The sequence below is a fragment of the Motacilla alba genome, chromosome 1A (assembly GCF_015832195.1).
Source record: "Motacilla alba alba isolate MOTALB_02 chromosome 1A, Motacilla_alba_V1.0_pri, whole genome shotgun sequence".
Taxonomy (NCBI): domain Eukaryota; kingdom Metazoa; phylum Chordata; class Aves; order Passeriformes; family Motacillidae; genus Motacilla; species Motacilla alba.
The window spans coordinates 47,050,019-47,065,515 of NC_052031.1; the positions used below are offsets into that span (position 1 = coordinate 47,050,019).

At 47.4% G+C, this 15,497-nt stretch overlaps 1 protein-coding gene across 1 annotated transcript; it reads left to right on the top strand.

Moving 5' to 3' along the window:
* The first annotated feature begins 342 nt into the window (after positions 1–342).
* Positions 343–15,083, top strand: EMP1 (epithelial membrane protein 1). The gene is made up of 5 exons (XM_038155026.1): positions 343–521; positions 11,625–11,742; positions 12,425–12,527; positions 12,633–12,773; positions 13,372–15,083. Exons 2-5 carry the CDS (start codon positions 11,665–11,667, stop codon positions 13,533–13,535), a joined length of 486 nt encoding a protein of 161 aa, XP_038010954.1. The 5' UTR covers positions 343–521; positions 11,625–11,664; the 3' UTR covers positions 13,536–15,083.
* The last annotated feature ends 414 nt before the right edge of the window (positions 15,084–15,497 follow it).

Consider the following 15,497-nt stretch of genomic DNA (forward strand, 5'->3'; position numbering starts at 1 on the left):
CAGCCTCGGGATCCCCCCTGCCAACACACTGTTTGTTTGAGTGATTTTATTGTTGAAGCCCTGTTGCCACATTTGTAACTATACGGTTTTTATTTTTTTTTTATGACAACCAGAAGTTCAGTTTTATAAACAGATGCTGTTGTGGGCCTCTCTTACTCAGCTGGATCATCGTCAGCCGTTTTTCCAGGCTGTGGTCTCTGCGCTGCACACTGAGTCACAGGCAGCCCTGCACAGATTTCTTTGAATCGCTGGTTTCCTCCCAGAGACTCTTGACACCCTGCCAACAAAACAGGGCGTAGCTCATTAATTTTTTTTTTTTCCCTTCTCTTTAAAGGCAGTCTGATTCATAGTAACTCCTTTAAAACAGAGTGGAAAGACACCACCCTCCCACACCACCGGAGGAAACTTAAACCACCACCAGGTCACTCCCCTTCACTCCAGCTCTGCGCTCCGGGACAGCGGCACTGCAGCCCAGCACGCTCCTTCTTCCACAGGTGCCAGCACCGGCCCCAGCCCACACGGTAAGAGCTGTTCTTGAAAATCCTCACCAACTTTTCTCCCTCAGTGGCTGCTCCCCTCTCCTAACAGCACCAGTCTGCCTTTCTCCTCTGCGCCTTCACTTCTCTTCATCTTGGCACTCAAGCTGGGTATGGCACGCACCTTAATTTCATCTTTTGCTTCGAAATCCAGCTGCCTTACGGGTCAAAGGTGTGCTGCAATGCACCCTGGTTGCAGCCTCTGAGTGCTGGCAGCAGCAATGTTATTTTCACCTCCAGGACACGTGGAGCCAGGGTGCAGGCATGGGGTGCCCAGCCTGGGCCAGCTCACGCTCAGGAGCTTCTGTGTGCTTTTGGAGTACCACTGTTGACAAATGTGGAAAAATGCCTGCTTGGAATTAGGGCTGCAGGCTCAGTTTTTCTGGCGCGCAAATACTTCTGCTTGTCTCTCTCCCCTCCATAATTAGTTTGCCAAGCTCTAATTTAAAACAATAGCAATCATTCAAAGTGAAGACTGAGATGCCCCAAAGCTGCAGACTCCGGGGTACAATGGAGACAATCTCTCTTTTCCTAAGGGTTCTGGCTCCTGAGGCTGAATCCAAGCCCCAGTTCTGAGCAAAGCCACGTGAAGGGCAGAAATTTCTGTTACGCCTTCTTTGGCAGCAGACGCAGGAGCGGGGAGCACTGCGAGGCAGAGTGGGGGAGCGGGTGGAATTGCTAGGAGCACCACTATCTGCTGGTAGGGTGTGTCAAGGAGATAGAGACACTGATGGGAAGTGTACGATTGCAGAGACTGGCAATTCTCCCTCTTCACCTGCCTTTTTCTACACAACCACCCCCTCTTTCTTTCCCTTCTCCATCTCGTTTCGTCTGTCTGCTGTGGTTTGCATCCTGCGGTCAAATCTGAACTATTTTTGAGGTCTGCGAGAGGGAGTGAAGCAAAGCCAGTTTGTTGGCACCACGCTGGTTTCTGTTGCAGGAACTCAGCCCGCCCCTGCACAGTTTCAAGGGTTTGAAAGAGACTGAACAGTATTTAGCCCAATATGTCCAGGAATGGGTGGGGCTCAGGCTGGGACTGTGGATAATTACTATATGAATGAACTAGAAGCTGAGCTGACCATAACTTTTTGGAAAAAGGATGGATTTTGGGAATTTTTAAGTCCTCTCTGGCCCTGCTGCTTGTAGCTCAGTTATGCAGTGGTGCTTCCTGACGAAGAAATAAATGTGTTTGGAGTGGTGGGGAAACTGACTGAGGCAGTGAGTGTTTCCAGGGCATCAGAAACTGGAATGGGAAGAAAGCATTTTTGGAAGTTGTCATTTAATATGATTAACAATTGAATCATATTGATATTTTAAAAAAATGCTGTGGCCACAGAACAACTTTCACTCAGAAGCTTTGAATTCCTCAAGGCACCTCTGAGAGCAGATTTGCACAGGAATTGCCCACTCGACATTTCTGGATGTAGTGGGATTCTTTTCTGAGCAAACACTCGAGAGAGGTGGGCATGAAGGGTGTGAAAACCTGAAGCCCATTAGCTACTCTTCCTACGATAACAGAGGTTTAAGCCAGCCAAATGCCTCCACCCAGTCTACCTGGGGACTGTGAGCACTGAGACACTGAGGGCTTGACGGCAGTTTATTTCTATTTGCTCCCGTGGGGATTAGCAATGGAAAAGGATCAAAACTGAGGTACCTTACTAACACTGCAGTGCCTGGAAGCACCCCTTGAAATGCAGCGCCTTGGTGGGAGGCTCTGCACACCCACCCACACTAAGGAATTCCTGTCAGTAGGCTCCTGTGGAAGCTCCCTCAGCTATGACTAACCACCCAAACATGTGACACACGGTCTGAGCCATTCATCCCGGCTACCCCTGTGTGAGAGCAGGGATCTCCACTGGGCACATGCCATCCCCAAGGATACCTCTGACAGCTAGGGAGTCGAGCCACACCCAAGGACACATTAATGCAGGAGTGACGTGGGATCTTGCGGAGAAGCGCCAAGTTTTGGAGTGGGTGCCTCAGCTGCAGGGCTGCTAGTGCTCCCCCAGTGAGACCCTGCTGAGGACACAGAGCCCTGGGCTTGGAAAACCAGCCCTTCTGGCCTAGCCGGTGGTCTTTCAGTTTTGCAGCGTGGGAGCGGGGCACGCAGGAGTTACTGTTTGGTGGTCTGGGGTGGAGCAGAGGTTGTATTTTGAAACAGTTCTGGGAGATCTGCTGATAACAGCCAGCATGTTTTTGGTAAAAGAGCCACCTCAGGGCCTTGCTTATAATGAGATTGGGGAGATTTGCTGCAAGCACTAATCCTTCTCTCTATTCGTCACCCTCCCTCTCAGCCACAAGGCTCGCACATGGCACTCAGCCTGTGCCCGCTTCTGTTTCCTCAAAACAAGCAAAAGCAGGAGGGAGCCTGCTTCCACAGTCCTGCCTGCTCCCATGGGGCTTCACGGGGCCCATGATCCCCAGCTGGCTGCTGGGACACCCCTCCCATGGCATGTTTCCCCTTGCTCAGCCCCCAGGTCACTTAGTGCTCCCTTCGCTGAGTGCTACATGGATGGCAAAGGAGGAGACACGCGATGCTGGGCTGGAATTTGCCCTCAGATGCCCAAGTGGCCTATAAGGCAAGAAATAGCACTACTAGACCCCTTTGATCTCAACAGGTTCCTGTGCCTGTACCTTTCAATAGGCAAATGACAGCACTGTCACCCAGCACATCATAAGGCAGGCTGCAAGGCATGGCACTCCTAATTCTTTTTCCTTCCTTCTGTTTTCCAGCAAAAAACCTAATGAGATAAAACTAAAAAACGAAATTTATTTACCCTTCCTTCAAGGCAGGGAGCTGGTCTTCTACTCCTCTAAAACGGAGGGCAAGGAAGGGGATTTCCAGTCTTCACATCTGAAGATGGATGTTTAATACTTCATTGGTCTTTTCTGCTGAGGCAAAGCAGCATTCACAGAAAAGGAGGCTCTTCTCCATGGCCCTGCCAGGATTGATAACTAACTCATAGCCACAGTGCTCTAACAGTGGCAGTGAACAAACATGCTGAAGCACATCTCAATTATGCCTGTATTGATCCTCTGTCAGGGCCAGTCCACACCCAATCATCCCACAGCATGACACAGGGTGAAGCAGCAGTTCCCCGTATAAACTGCCCAGAGGGAAATCTGGAGTGCCTCTTAAGCTGCTTTCTGCCATTACACTGCAGGGAGAGCAGCAAAGCAGCACATCTCGGGGCTGCCATCTGGAGTGTGATTTCTTCAAACTCTGCTGGGAGAGTTTTGGAAAGTACCTCTTTAGCTAGAACAGCTTGACAGTGAGCAAAGGAAACTCTGGCCAAATTTGCAGCTTCATGCATCCTGCTCCTCCTGAACTGTTTTCAGGAGGGCAGAAAGTATATGGAAGCTGCTTCTTGGTTAGACCAAATATAGCCCATGCCTTGTCATAGAAGGGAGGGACAGGTTAGGACAACTCAGCTCCAGAACCCACATTGCCCAAAGGAGTGACAAGTTTGCCAAGATCATAATTGAGATCTATCCCCTTTACCCTGTGAAAACAAGTCTGTAACAGAGGCATGGGGAGACACCCATGACGAGAGCCCAGGGACAGATCTGGGCTGGGTCATCCCAGTCCTGCAGGAAATGCACTGAACTCTGAGCACTGGAGTGGCTGACACAGGTGAGCAGTGACTCATGCTGAAGGCTGAGCTCTTGTGATGTGAGGCCACCTGGCAATATGTTTTTGTATTTGAGGAAATCCAGGGTGAGGACCTTTGTTGTCCTTTTGCCCTCGCAGGGCAGAGTCTGCTGAATGAGGGGAGTTGTGAAAGCAACCACCATGACAGGGTCCATTGTCCACATTCTTCTCATTCCAGAGAGATATCTTCCCTGTATTGGCTCCAGCCAGCCTCTGGGAAGGATAGTGAGAGCCATGGGAGCAAGAGGGGAGAGCTACAAAATGATCAGATCCTAGGGCAGGCTGGTCAGAGGATTGCTGAAGACCAGCTCCAGGAATGTGGGCCACTGCTGAAGGAGAGCTGGGCACATCCACTGGCTGTGACAGCTTAGGCAGCTGAGGCAGCCTGCCTGCGAGCTGGCCTCCAGGGCCTGCAACTGGGCCAGTGTGGTGTGCCCTCAGCAGGGGAGGTCTCCAAAGCCACACGTAACATGAACCAGCTTATACCGTACTGCTCACAGGTGTAAGGAGCCCTCTGAAAGCCAGATGAGGTATTTTACACCACGACCACCTTTATCCCACCCTGCACAGAGCACTGGCCAACTCCAGCCTGCACAGCCTCCTCCTGTGTCTGCTTTATACACATGCTCCCCCCAGTTCATCACTTGTGCACTTTGGTTGAAAGAAGGAGCTTTCACACAATTTTGTATTTGAATCCTGCACAGTCTTTTCCAAGATGGCTTGCAGAAGCAAAGGCACCCTGAAGGCAAACTGACCCAAAAGCTCACACTCTTTAGATGCCCCAGTCACACTTTCCTCAGTCTCTCATAGGCTGTTCTTGCATGTTCAGAGGTTTTGCAGTTTTGAGAGACAGACACACTGTAAGATACAACTTCTTTTTTTGAGTTACCCTCCTTTGGAAAAGAAAAAAAGGAATATCTACACTAAACTGTCTGTGCAAATCATAGGACTGCAGTTTTAATCCAAGAATGCAGCCAAAAGCACAGCTGATGTGGGCTTCACAGTCCTTCAACCTCTGTCTTAAGTGCTGTTGCACAAAGGAAAAGCAGGAAGTCCCACCAGAAGTGATCTGTATACTTTTGGTCATACCACTCTGTAACCTGAGCTTTGCTGTCAGAGCTGTCAGATAGTTTCTCCCACATGGGCACTGCCAGTGCGGTACAGGTAGATGATCCGTACACCCATAAGGAAGCTGTGCACGCACACAGACTCACACACACACACACACACACACACAGAGTTCACAGGGAGCCCACAGATGCACATTCCCATTCATAGGGGGAGCCACACAGAACTGCAGATGCACACCCTACACACAACACGTCAACACCCAGACTGTCAGTCCTCCCACAAATATTTCTCGTGTATCTCAGAATCTTGCTGGAACCCCTGCCAGCAACTCAGGGGTCTAATCAACCCACCCAGGGACCATGCAGCGCCCTAAGGGGTGAGAGTGCTCTGCATCGCACCTCTGGAGGTGCAGAGGAACACTTCGGTGCCTGCATTAGCTCTGGGGTTCCCTTCCCCACCCCTCCCTCTTACTTGCTGCCCATCCGTCCCAGCCCTTCCTTGGCGTGCCTAGTGTGAGGAGTGACAGTGTTTTCCTCCAGCAGCAGCTGCTGGCTGCCTGCCAGGCCCCAGGCAGCTGTCTCTTCCCTTTCCCACTACCAAGTGAGCATTGGAGTTTCAGTTGATGTTGTCACATGGCTGAGCACTCGAGGGTGGTTTCTTCTGGAGAAAATGCCAATTTCTCACTGTCTGCCCCAGGAATTCTGATATTTTCCCCACTCTTATATGAATCATGAGCATGAGAGCTGGAAAACCCTTATGTGTCATCTTTTGTGACTCCCCTCTGCATCTCTCAGTGAGTGGAGCTTCATCACCAAGGGTGGATTCCTGAGGAATTTGTCAGATCCCATAAGAAATTTTTCACATGCTGGTGTTTCACCACTCCCTTGGGAAGGCAATTCCACTGATCTCTGGGAGAGAGAGTGGAACAATCCATACCACCAGGAAAGGCTTCACAAGAACCAGACAAAATCTTCCATTTACTTTAACTTATTTTCAGCTGTAGCCCCTCAGGCTGGTCTACACTTTCATTTTGGTTGACATTAACCTGCTGGGTTTACAGCCTTGCTCTACCCTATGTGGTCATCACAGCCACTACCCATGTGTACGTGAAATCTCACTGCCATAAGCCAGAGGCTCAAAGTCTCCGTGTGCCCACACACACCTCCTGCCCAACCCGTCTCCCACACATGTGAAATCTCTTTCCAGAGGCACCAGCCTACTCATCCACATGTCTATAAAAAGCATCTGACTTGTAAATTGAGTCAGGCTGGTCTGTCAAAAGCAGGCTGTCAACAGCAGTGCTGACATACAGTAGTTTGTAAAAGTCTGGAGTCAGCAAGGACTCTGGATTCATCAGGATCTGAAGCAAGAGACAGAGCAAAGGGTGGAAGCAAAAGGATTCTTCCCTGTTGTTTAAAGTTGTAATGAGCTTTCTAGTAACAATGTGACATGTCTAAAGACATCATGCCACTGAAATATCAGAGAGATATTCACATCTTTGCATCCTGTGAAATTACTCTGGGCACAATGAGGACTGATGCTCATAGCCCACACAAGGACAAGGTGTGCAGTTGTGTCAGGTCTAAGATGCAGTGATGGTCTCAGATGAGACAAAAGGCATGTGTACAAATTCTGCAGAAGGTTTTATCCCACACTGAAGTTTCCCTTACTGGTAGCAACATGGCAGCGTTGCTCTTTGTGGGGTGGCTTTGCACTGAGGAATGCACTGGTAACGGAGGTGGAAGCTTGTGGCTGTCTCAAACAATACCAGACAGTTTTTACTTTCTGTACATTACTGTCCAGTTTTATCTTTCATTTCCAAGTGGCCTTGTCCCTGATTTGAACCACCAGTATTCCTGCTGTGACTCTGTGCCACTCTGACAGTGGCCAAGTTTACATGCTTTCTCTAAATATTGGACCTCCTGTTGTCCCCGTCAGAGACTGGGAGAGTCAGACCACTGCCTTCCTTATACTCTGTACTGGCAGCTGGGAAAGGCAGAATTTCTTTTGTGTTAGTTGTTTTCAATCTATGGAGATTTTTGTTGACATTCTAACTAAAGGCATTTGTTTTTTTCCCCCAAAAAGCCATCTTTCCATTGTTGAGAAATCTAATGTATCAAACGGAAAGGTCCTCAGCTGAAAACTTCACTTTGAAAGGAGTCAGAGGTCACCAGTGTGCACAGGCAGTGCAATTTACTTGTCTTCTTCTCCCTGGAAATTCTAGGGAGCTACAGGATATTGAATGGGTTCTCACCTCAGCCAGCATCTCTCACAGTACACCTCACCAGCTCAGCCTGGGAGAGGCACTCCCAAGCAGGGACCTCAGTTCAAAGAGGAAGATGGAAATGGAAGTCAGATGAGCTACATCCATTAAGGAATACTTGAGATCTGAAATATTTCAAATTTAGTTGAGAGTGCCCTGATTTTTCACCCGAAACAACCCCACCGTTCCTGCAGAAACAATCTGTACACTTACCGTCTAGTCCTATCACTGCAATGCACTTTCTGTCAGAAGCAAAGGACCTCTACCTAATCTGGCTTACCCTCTTGAGTGACTCACTCCCTGTATTTGAGGAACTATACTATTGGCCTTTATCATATCTCCAAGTGGCACTACACATTCCATCCTGATCCTTTGCTAAGAAGCAAACCAGGGGCAAGGACTCACTTCTCTGTATTGCCCTCAGACAGAAGGATCCAAAACATTTAAATAGACAGAGGGGCGATACAGGCGGCAACAATCTGCCTCCATGAGAAGACTTTGTCTTAGTTTTAGGCAATAGATAGTACCAGCCTGCTCGAACTTGAACTGGGGCGCAGCAGAGCTCTGTATTGTTCCCCAGTATGTGTACTCCTGCATGGTCAGAGAAATAGTCCCTACACAGCTAAGAGTCTGTCATGCTTATCTGCAGGTTTTTGTACTGAAGGCTGCTATGGTGATACCTATTCATGATTACTGTTGGTGTGGCTTGTTATTTCTCTTCATCCATTACCCCATGAAAAGGAAAGTGAGCCTGCTATTATAAGCACAGGATCTTCCCTTGACTCATGTGGGCTGTTCAGCACATGCATGACCTTCACTTCCCCACCAGCCTGCCCTACCTCAGTAGTCCTTCTACTGTTATGTCTCATTACTTTTTTCCTTGGCTTAATTAGGGTCTCTCCTCTGAAGGATGCTTGGGGAAGACTCACAAATTGTTTGCTTGACGGGTTCTTGAGAAGCAGTCCTAAAACTGACAGTGTCCTGAGCACTTACTCTTTCAGGGTTAAATTATTGTGGGGTTTGAGAGCTTTGGGGTGAGTCAGTGGAAAAAGCTAGCAGCTCTAGGAAAGCTTAGACTGACTCATAGCCCAGGAAGAGCCTGAGGAACTCCAAATGCAGCTGCAGTTTAGGTAGGGGAATGGAAGAAAAGGCATTTGCATGCAATTCTGTCCTATTGCTCCAGCAATGTGACCCCACCCTGTAGTGGAGAAAGATGTCTCACACTTAACAAATGGAAACGGTATCCTGTCAGTCCCTGATGCTCTGCCAATTTCTCTGTCTAGTGGGAGGAAATGTCCACGCCATAGCATCAGAGACAGAAGTGAATCTATTTCAGTGCCATTCCTTCACCCACGGCTCCTCAGGGATTGTTCTCTCGTGTTTTATTTAACAGGCAGAGAGAGATGAAGAAAGAGGAAAGCAAATGAATACAGAGGGAGGCTTGTGCTTTAACTCACAAAGAATCAAAACTAAGCTGTGAGCACATATCCCCTGGGGGAGTTTGCATTTGATAGCGTGTGTATTCAGGGAGAGGTGCTGACGTTCTCAGGAAGTAGGTGTACTGAAAGCACCTGAACTAACAGTGCTCTCCTGCAGTGCTAAAATAGGCAGAAAAAGCAAAGGGAATAAAGGATTCCACTTTTTTCTTAGAGTGTTGGTCAAAGTCCTGGGTGTGGGGTCATGATTTTTTTTTTTTTTTTACATTGTAAAGTAACATTTATCCCTCATTTTCATTTCTGAATGCAAGCAAAAGATGCATTTAAAAGGATGTCATGAAGGATGTCATGAAAGTAGGTTTTTAATCTTTCAAGTAGAAAGCTTTGTTTGAACATCCTAAAAAATAATAAGGGGAAAAATGTGCTGAATGAGATTTTAAAGAGGCCATGGAAAAATGCATCCATCTAAGAAAGAAGAAAGTTTAGCCACTGTTTAGTAAAGGCAAATTTCAGAGCACGTAAATTTGTCAGAGTTTGGGTTATGCTTGCCAGCACCCTATAGTGTCAAGAGCACTTGTTAAAGTTTGTGTAAGAACCAAGGTAACAAAAAAAAAAAAAAAAAAAAAAAAAAAAAAGGAGTAGTAGTCAAAGGGACAGGAAGATTTGACTCAAGAGTTTGCTGCAGATATGTTACTTAGTCATGGCAACAGCAATAGTTTCTCAGTTTGAGTTGCAGTGGTGATATCTGCATCAGTTGCCATCCAGCATTTTGAAACCCTCATTCCTTTTACAATGGAAAGAAGGGGTTTAACTCTTAGGTCAAGTATGTTCATGAGGTAGCCTGCAAATACTCTTGAGAACCTGAGTTTTAGCAGTGCTGAAATCATTATTGTCTGTCACTACAGTCAGAGGAAAAGTCCTAGGAAGGCTGTGCTTTCTCCAAGATCATCACTAAGGGAGGTACTTTGACAAGAGAGGTCACAGTGACCAGGCTGTCCAGCCAAACCAAGCTCTAGAGCAAGAGTTTGCTAAGACACCCCAAAGCAGACAAGCAAACCTGGCCCACATTCAGCAAGTCAGGGCTTAACATCTCCAGAGAGTTCTTGAGGTGAAGGAAACCTTAAAGTAGACAAGATTTGCTGAGGAGATGGGACTAGTCACCAAACCTAATTTGTTTTACTAATGAGTAGCCTTGTTTGGGTGGGAGCAGTGACCTAACAGAACTGGTTCCTTGAGATCCTAAAGTCAAGGAGTTCTTCCTGGTCACCAGCTAATGTGGAACTGGTCAAAGTGCCACTGATGGAGAAGCCTGCCTACCCGCTGTGGTTTGGGAAACTGTGTACAAAGCAATGCCAGGAACAGCTGCAGCATTTTACAGGAATACACTCCCACTCATGGCCATAGTGAGAGGAAAGACAGTAGTGGAGTAGGTGGAGACATCAAGTGAAAAAGACACATGAATGGGACACTACAAAGCCTTTTGTCACAGTTTGTGTGAAAGATATCATAAAGTGTGTTGTTTCATGACAATGTTGCCACACCCTGTACAAAGGGTGACAGCATCAGACCCTGACCTGAGTCACCTGGACCAAAATAACTTGACAGCTAACATTAATCACATGCTTGATACTGCTCTTCAGTACCAGCACTTCCGAGGGAAAGAGCAACAAAACCTGTCAAACTTTCTAGGAAGTTTACAGGCCACAGAGTGGACTCAGTAAATGCTTCTGCCTAAAATATACTCACTTGATATTTGTGAATTTTCTGCGCTCATTCTCACAGCTTAGATTTGTTCCTTGTAGTTCACATTTTCAGGTGAGAAGCCATCAGTCTTGACAAACCATGTCATGCAATCTTTCTAAAGCACATTCCCCTCTCTCTCTCTCCAATCACATGTTCATCAATGACAAGAAATCTTAAGGTAAAAGTTTGCAGGGTACAGAGGCAAAAATACCCAAAACAAACCAAAGAGGAATTTGCATTACAAGGGAATCTTATTGCATTAATAAAGTGACCTGCATGCCTCAAGTTTTAAAAGGGAAACAGGCAATTTTCATTGCAAACCTGGGCATCTTCCCCAGCTCCAGAAAACCTCATGGCATTTCTGTACTGTCCCCTTTACTTAAAGGAGTGGTCTATGGAGTAGTGGCCACCCCTCTGGCTCACTCTCCACAACTGCTCAACAGCTGAGGCACCAAGGAGCTCACAGTCCCCCATTCCATATCACTTGTCTGTGACCCAGACCAGCTGGAAGAGGCTGAGACACCAGAGGAAAGCAGGAAGAGAAGAATCTTTCCTGACCTCTGTTAATCCCATGGGCAAAACCTTCTCTTCCTAGAAAGTATGCCTGGAGTATGGCATTTTTACTTTACATTAACACACATCAATTTAAGCAACCTGTGTATATATTCAGGCTATTTTTAAAATGCCCCCAAGTTATCGACCCATGCTCTGCATCTCCTCCCATACTGGCTCCTTAATCTTCAGGCTCTATTTAACCTCTTGAGCAGATTTTGACAAAGTTGACCTCTTTTTTTTTGGTGATTCCGCATTTCCAGAGAGAACCCAAGATCAGCCTTGGTTTTTGCATGTAAACAAATGTTATGGTAATGCTGTTTGATTCATTATTCCCTTCCCGTCCTCCCTCTGTTCTTGTTCCCCCTCAGAGCTCTCTGTGTCAGTGACACCACCTAGAAGAGACCCAAGATGTTGGTGCTACTGGCTGGTATCTTTGTGGTTCACATCGCCACTGTCATCATGCTCTTCGTCTCCACCATTGCCAACGTAAGTATTCTGCCCTGGACGAGACACGGCTGTCACCTCCCGCAGAGCAGCCGGCCTTAGGTACGGCTGGCAGACAGACCAGGGCGTGGGTGCTCAGGCTAGGCTGATGAACACCCACTCACAGCCATGGGGAGAGAGGGAGCAGTGGTGGGTGGCTCAGGGAGCAGGAAGGCAGCCGGGGTGGTACAGAAGGCAGCCTCTGTCTGTCACCTCCCCGGACCCCGAGCCAGCAGCACCTCAACACCGTTCCTGGGGCCAGGGAGCTCAGCAGTGCCAGTCCTGGCGCGGCACTGTTCCCCCAGCCGGGGCCAGGCTGTTCCCACCGGGGTGCGTCCCACGCCAAGGGAGCTCTGAGCCGAGGGGGACCCCTGGTGGCGCTGCCCGGGTCCCCGCGCCCCCCGCCCGCCGTCGGAGAGGATTTTGGGGTTCCCGCCTGGCCAGCCGTGACCCCCCGCTGCCTCGCACAGGAAGAGGCTAGGGTGACCTGGGAGATTTCTCCACGATGATTGGAACAGACTTCACGGTGTTTTGCCCAGACCAAATGAGTCCTGGCACTGGAAACCAGTGCCATGTCCCACCTGTCCAGCGCCAAGATTTGCGGGCACTTGGGCTACTCGCGCTTGCTTTACGGTTTAGTCTGGCAGAAGAGCGAAGAAGACACAACCGTTCTATCCCGTTTCAGGTTTGGATGGTGGGTTCTTCCAACGTCGGAACAATCTCAACGGGACTCTGGCTGCTGTGCAACAAGACCTGCACTCAGCTGCCAGTTAGCAGTCGAGATGAGGGTAAGTTACAGCCGCATTTTTGTCGTGGTGAATCACAGGACGTTGATGAGCACTGCTGAGACCGAGTCCTGACCTTCTCCAACCTATTCTCTGTGTTTTTGACAGCTGCCCTCAAAGCCGTGCAAGCCTTCATGATCCTCTCAATCATTTTCTCGGTTGTGGCGCTCGTCCTGTTCGTTATCCAGCTGTTCACCCTGGAAAAAGGCAAACGTTTCTACATGACCGGAGCCGTCATGCTGGTTTGCTGTGAGTATCCACCTGCACACCATGCCATGGCTCCCTGGGCGTCCCACTGCCTCTGTGAATACAAGCAGCCACATATGGTCACCAGGGGAGGTTGTCAGCCAGCTAAATGTTTCCAGTGGCCCACTTTTTCTTACAAAACAAAGCACCGGGGAACCGGAAAGTGTTGGGTTGGGATTTTTTTGGCTGTTATAACGAAAGTATTTCCAGATTTTCATTAGGAAATCCCAGTGGGTTTTGCAAAATACCTTTGAAAGACAACAAAAAGGATTCAAGTGTTTTGGGGAGCAGGGGAATAAACAGTTAGCTACTGCACATGGGATTCAACACATAGCACCAAACTGGCGTCAGATCTTATTACTGATTTTCTCCTAACAAAGGTTTATTCCTCATGGCACCCGCTAAACAAGCCCCAAGTGTCTTATGTCATCACAGCTGCAAAAGAAATCCTCCACAAATAAGCCTAATGGGCAGCAGCTCCTCTCTCACATGGCACAAGACATGCATTACAATCTCAGGGGACAGCAGTACTTCAGAAGTCTTGCGGCAATGCTGGTTTCTGTGCGTTTTCCAACTCTCTTTTCCCTCTTCCTTCCCACAGGGATGTGCATTCTGATTGCAGTCTCCATTTACACGGCTCGGTTCACAGGCACAGTGGTGTACTCCACAAATCCCCACCATGGCTACTGCTTCATATTGGCCTGGATCTGCTTTTGCTTCAGTTTCATCATTGGCATCCTCTATCTTGTTCTTAGAAAAAAATAAGGCTGATGGGTGTCCAGGGGAGAGGGTTGGCTACTGGGAGTGGGGAAGAATTACTCTGCTGAGAGAACTGTTGGGCCAATAGACAAAAACAACCACCATCATCACCATTGCCACCGCAGAAAAATCACTAACAAAGCTAGAATCCTCAGAAACTCCGTCACCAAAGAGAGGGAGAAACAACTCCTACTGATCTAGCACTTCTGGGGCTAGAACTCTGCAAGTGACCCAGACAGCTCTTCTCCTTTTCTGCAAAGTTGTGCCATACCTTCACAAAGCTTCAAGCTCAGCAGTGATGATTAAAGGGCGCCACAAAAACACGGGCTATATCTTTTTCTCTTCCTAGAGCCCTTCTCACTTACATTTGAGTGTGCCTTATGGGTTGGGAAGTGAGGATTATGACCCCTTTATTTGTCCATTGATACAAATGGGATGGGCCTTTTGTTACATTTTTTAATATATATATATATATATATATATATAGGCACATAAGTGAATGTTAAAGGCATTAAATTGAGAAGAAAAATAGAAATTGGATTAATTTTGTATTAAAATATATACAAAAATAAGGCAGCAAATTTTTTTGCTGTTCTGTTTTCTATTTTATATTCCCATAATTGAATAAGTAGGGATTCAAGTAGGGATGGCTAATATGCAGGCATGGATGATGGGGAGAGAGAGAGAGAGAATAGGGGTAAAGAGATACAGAGGTTCTTAATTACAGAGGGTGCAGTTGCTCAGTGGTTCACATGCAGTGAGGGAACCACCTGGGTGTGTGTCAACATTAAAATAATCTTCTGTTCAACTCCAGAACAAGGTAACAGCACTGCTACATCACAGATCCTTACTGAGACAAGTCCTTATGTGTAGGCAGGGCTTTTTTCCCGCCTCATCATCTGGTATATGATATTAATTGAGTGCCCCACCTTGTGACAAAGCTCATCTCAAAAGCAGATAATGGTTAGCAGAGGAAAGTTACTCCCTAAGGAGAGATTAGGAGAGAGGAAGTAGGGCTTGTGAGTTTTGCTCCTTGCTGCACAACATTAGGCCAGCCACTTAACCCGGTGCTTTTCATCTGCCAAATCCTTCCATAAAACTAGCTACCTCCCAGGGTTGCTGAGGGATTCTGAGTCCACTCTGTAACACAAGGTCCCCATGTGAAAGGCTGGCATACGAAAGTTAGGCACTGGTACTGCTGCAACCCAAAAATTTCTGTTAGTTTGAAGAATCTCAGTCACAAGAGGTATTTCCAAGAGACGAGGTCAAAATTTCCTGTGACTCCATTCACAGCTAAAAGGTAGAGATCATGAAAGCCATGTTAGTACAGATTGTGCATGGATGCTATTTACCTCTCTCTCTCTTTCTGTTACATTTTCTTCTTACGTAGACTTTATAAATTTGGTGGATATATTCTAGTACTGTATGTTGGTGTTTCATTAACAAAGGTTATTTCATATATAGTCATTGTAAATATTTTGAAATGCATATTTTTAACTTTGTGGGTATAAAAATAAAATCTGATTCCCTTTCTAATAAAGAGTTTTGCTCTGTTTTTTTTTTTTCACATTAGCGTTTCAGATATTTGTTAGCAGAAGTACTTGCTGTTCTTACTGAATCACAGCCCACCCCTTTAAGACAATGCAGAACTACCACGTTCTCTTGCATACCAGTAGATGAGATTTCCTGTTTAGAGGGAAGGAGGAAGCAGAACAACTCTCAGAGCTCCTCTTTGAGGCTGCCTGCGAGCTCAGGCAGACAGTGTGAGCAGTGGTATCACTCAATCTCAGTGCCAGGCTTTGCCTCACACCCAGGGAAGCTGGAAACATACTGTCTCACTCTGGCAGAGTCTCATCTGTCCCGAAGCAAAATCACCAAGGTGTTTGCCTGGGTCTCACGTGTTGGTTTAGCTGTTACCTCTCTAGTGTTGCCTGACCAAACACCTCTGCAGTTGTATAGCTTGAGCAA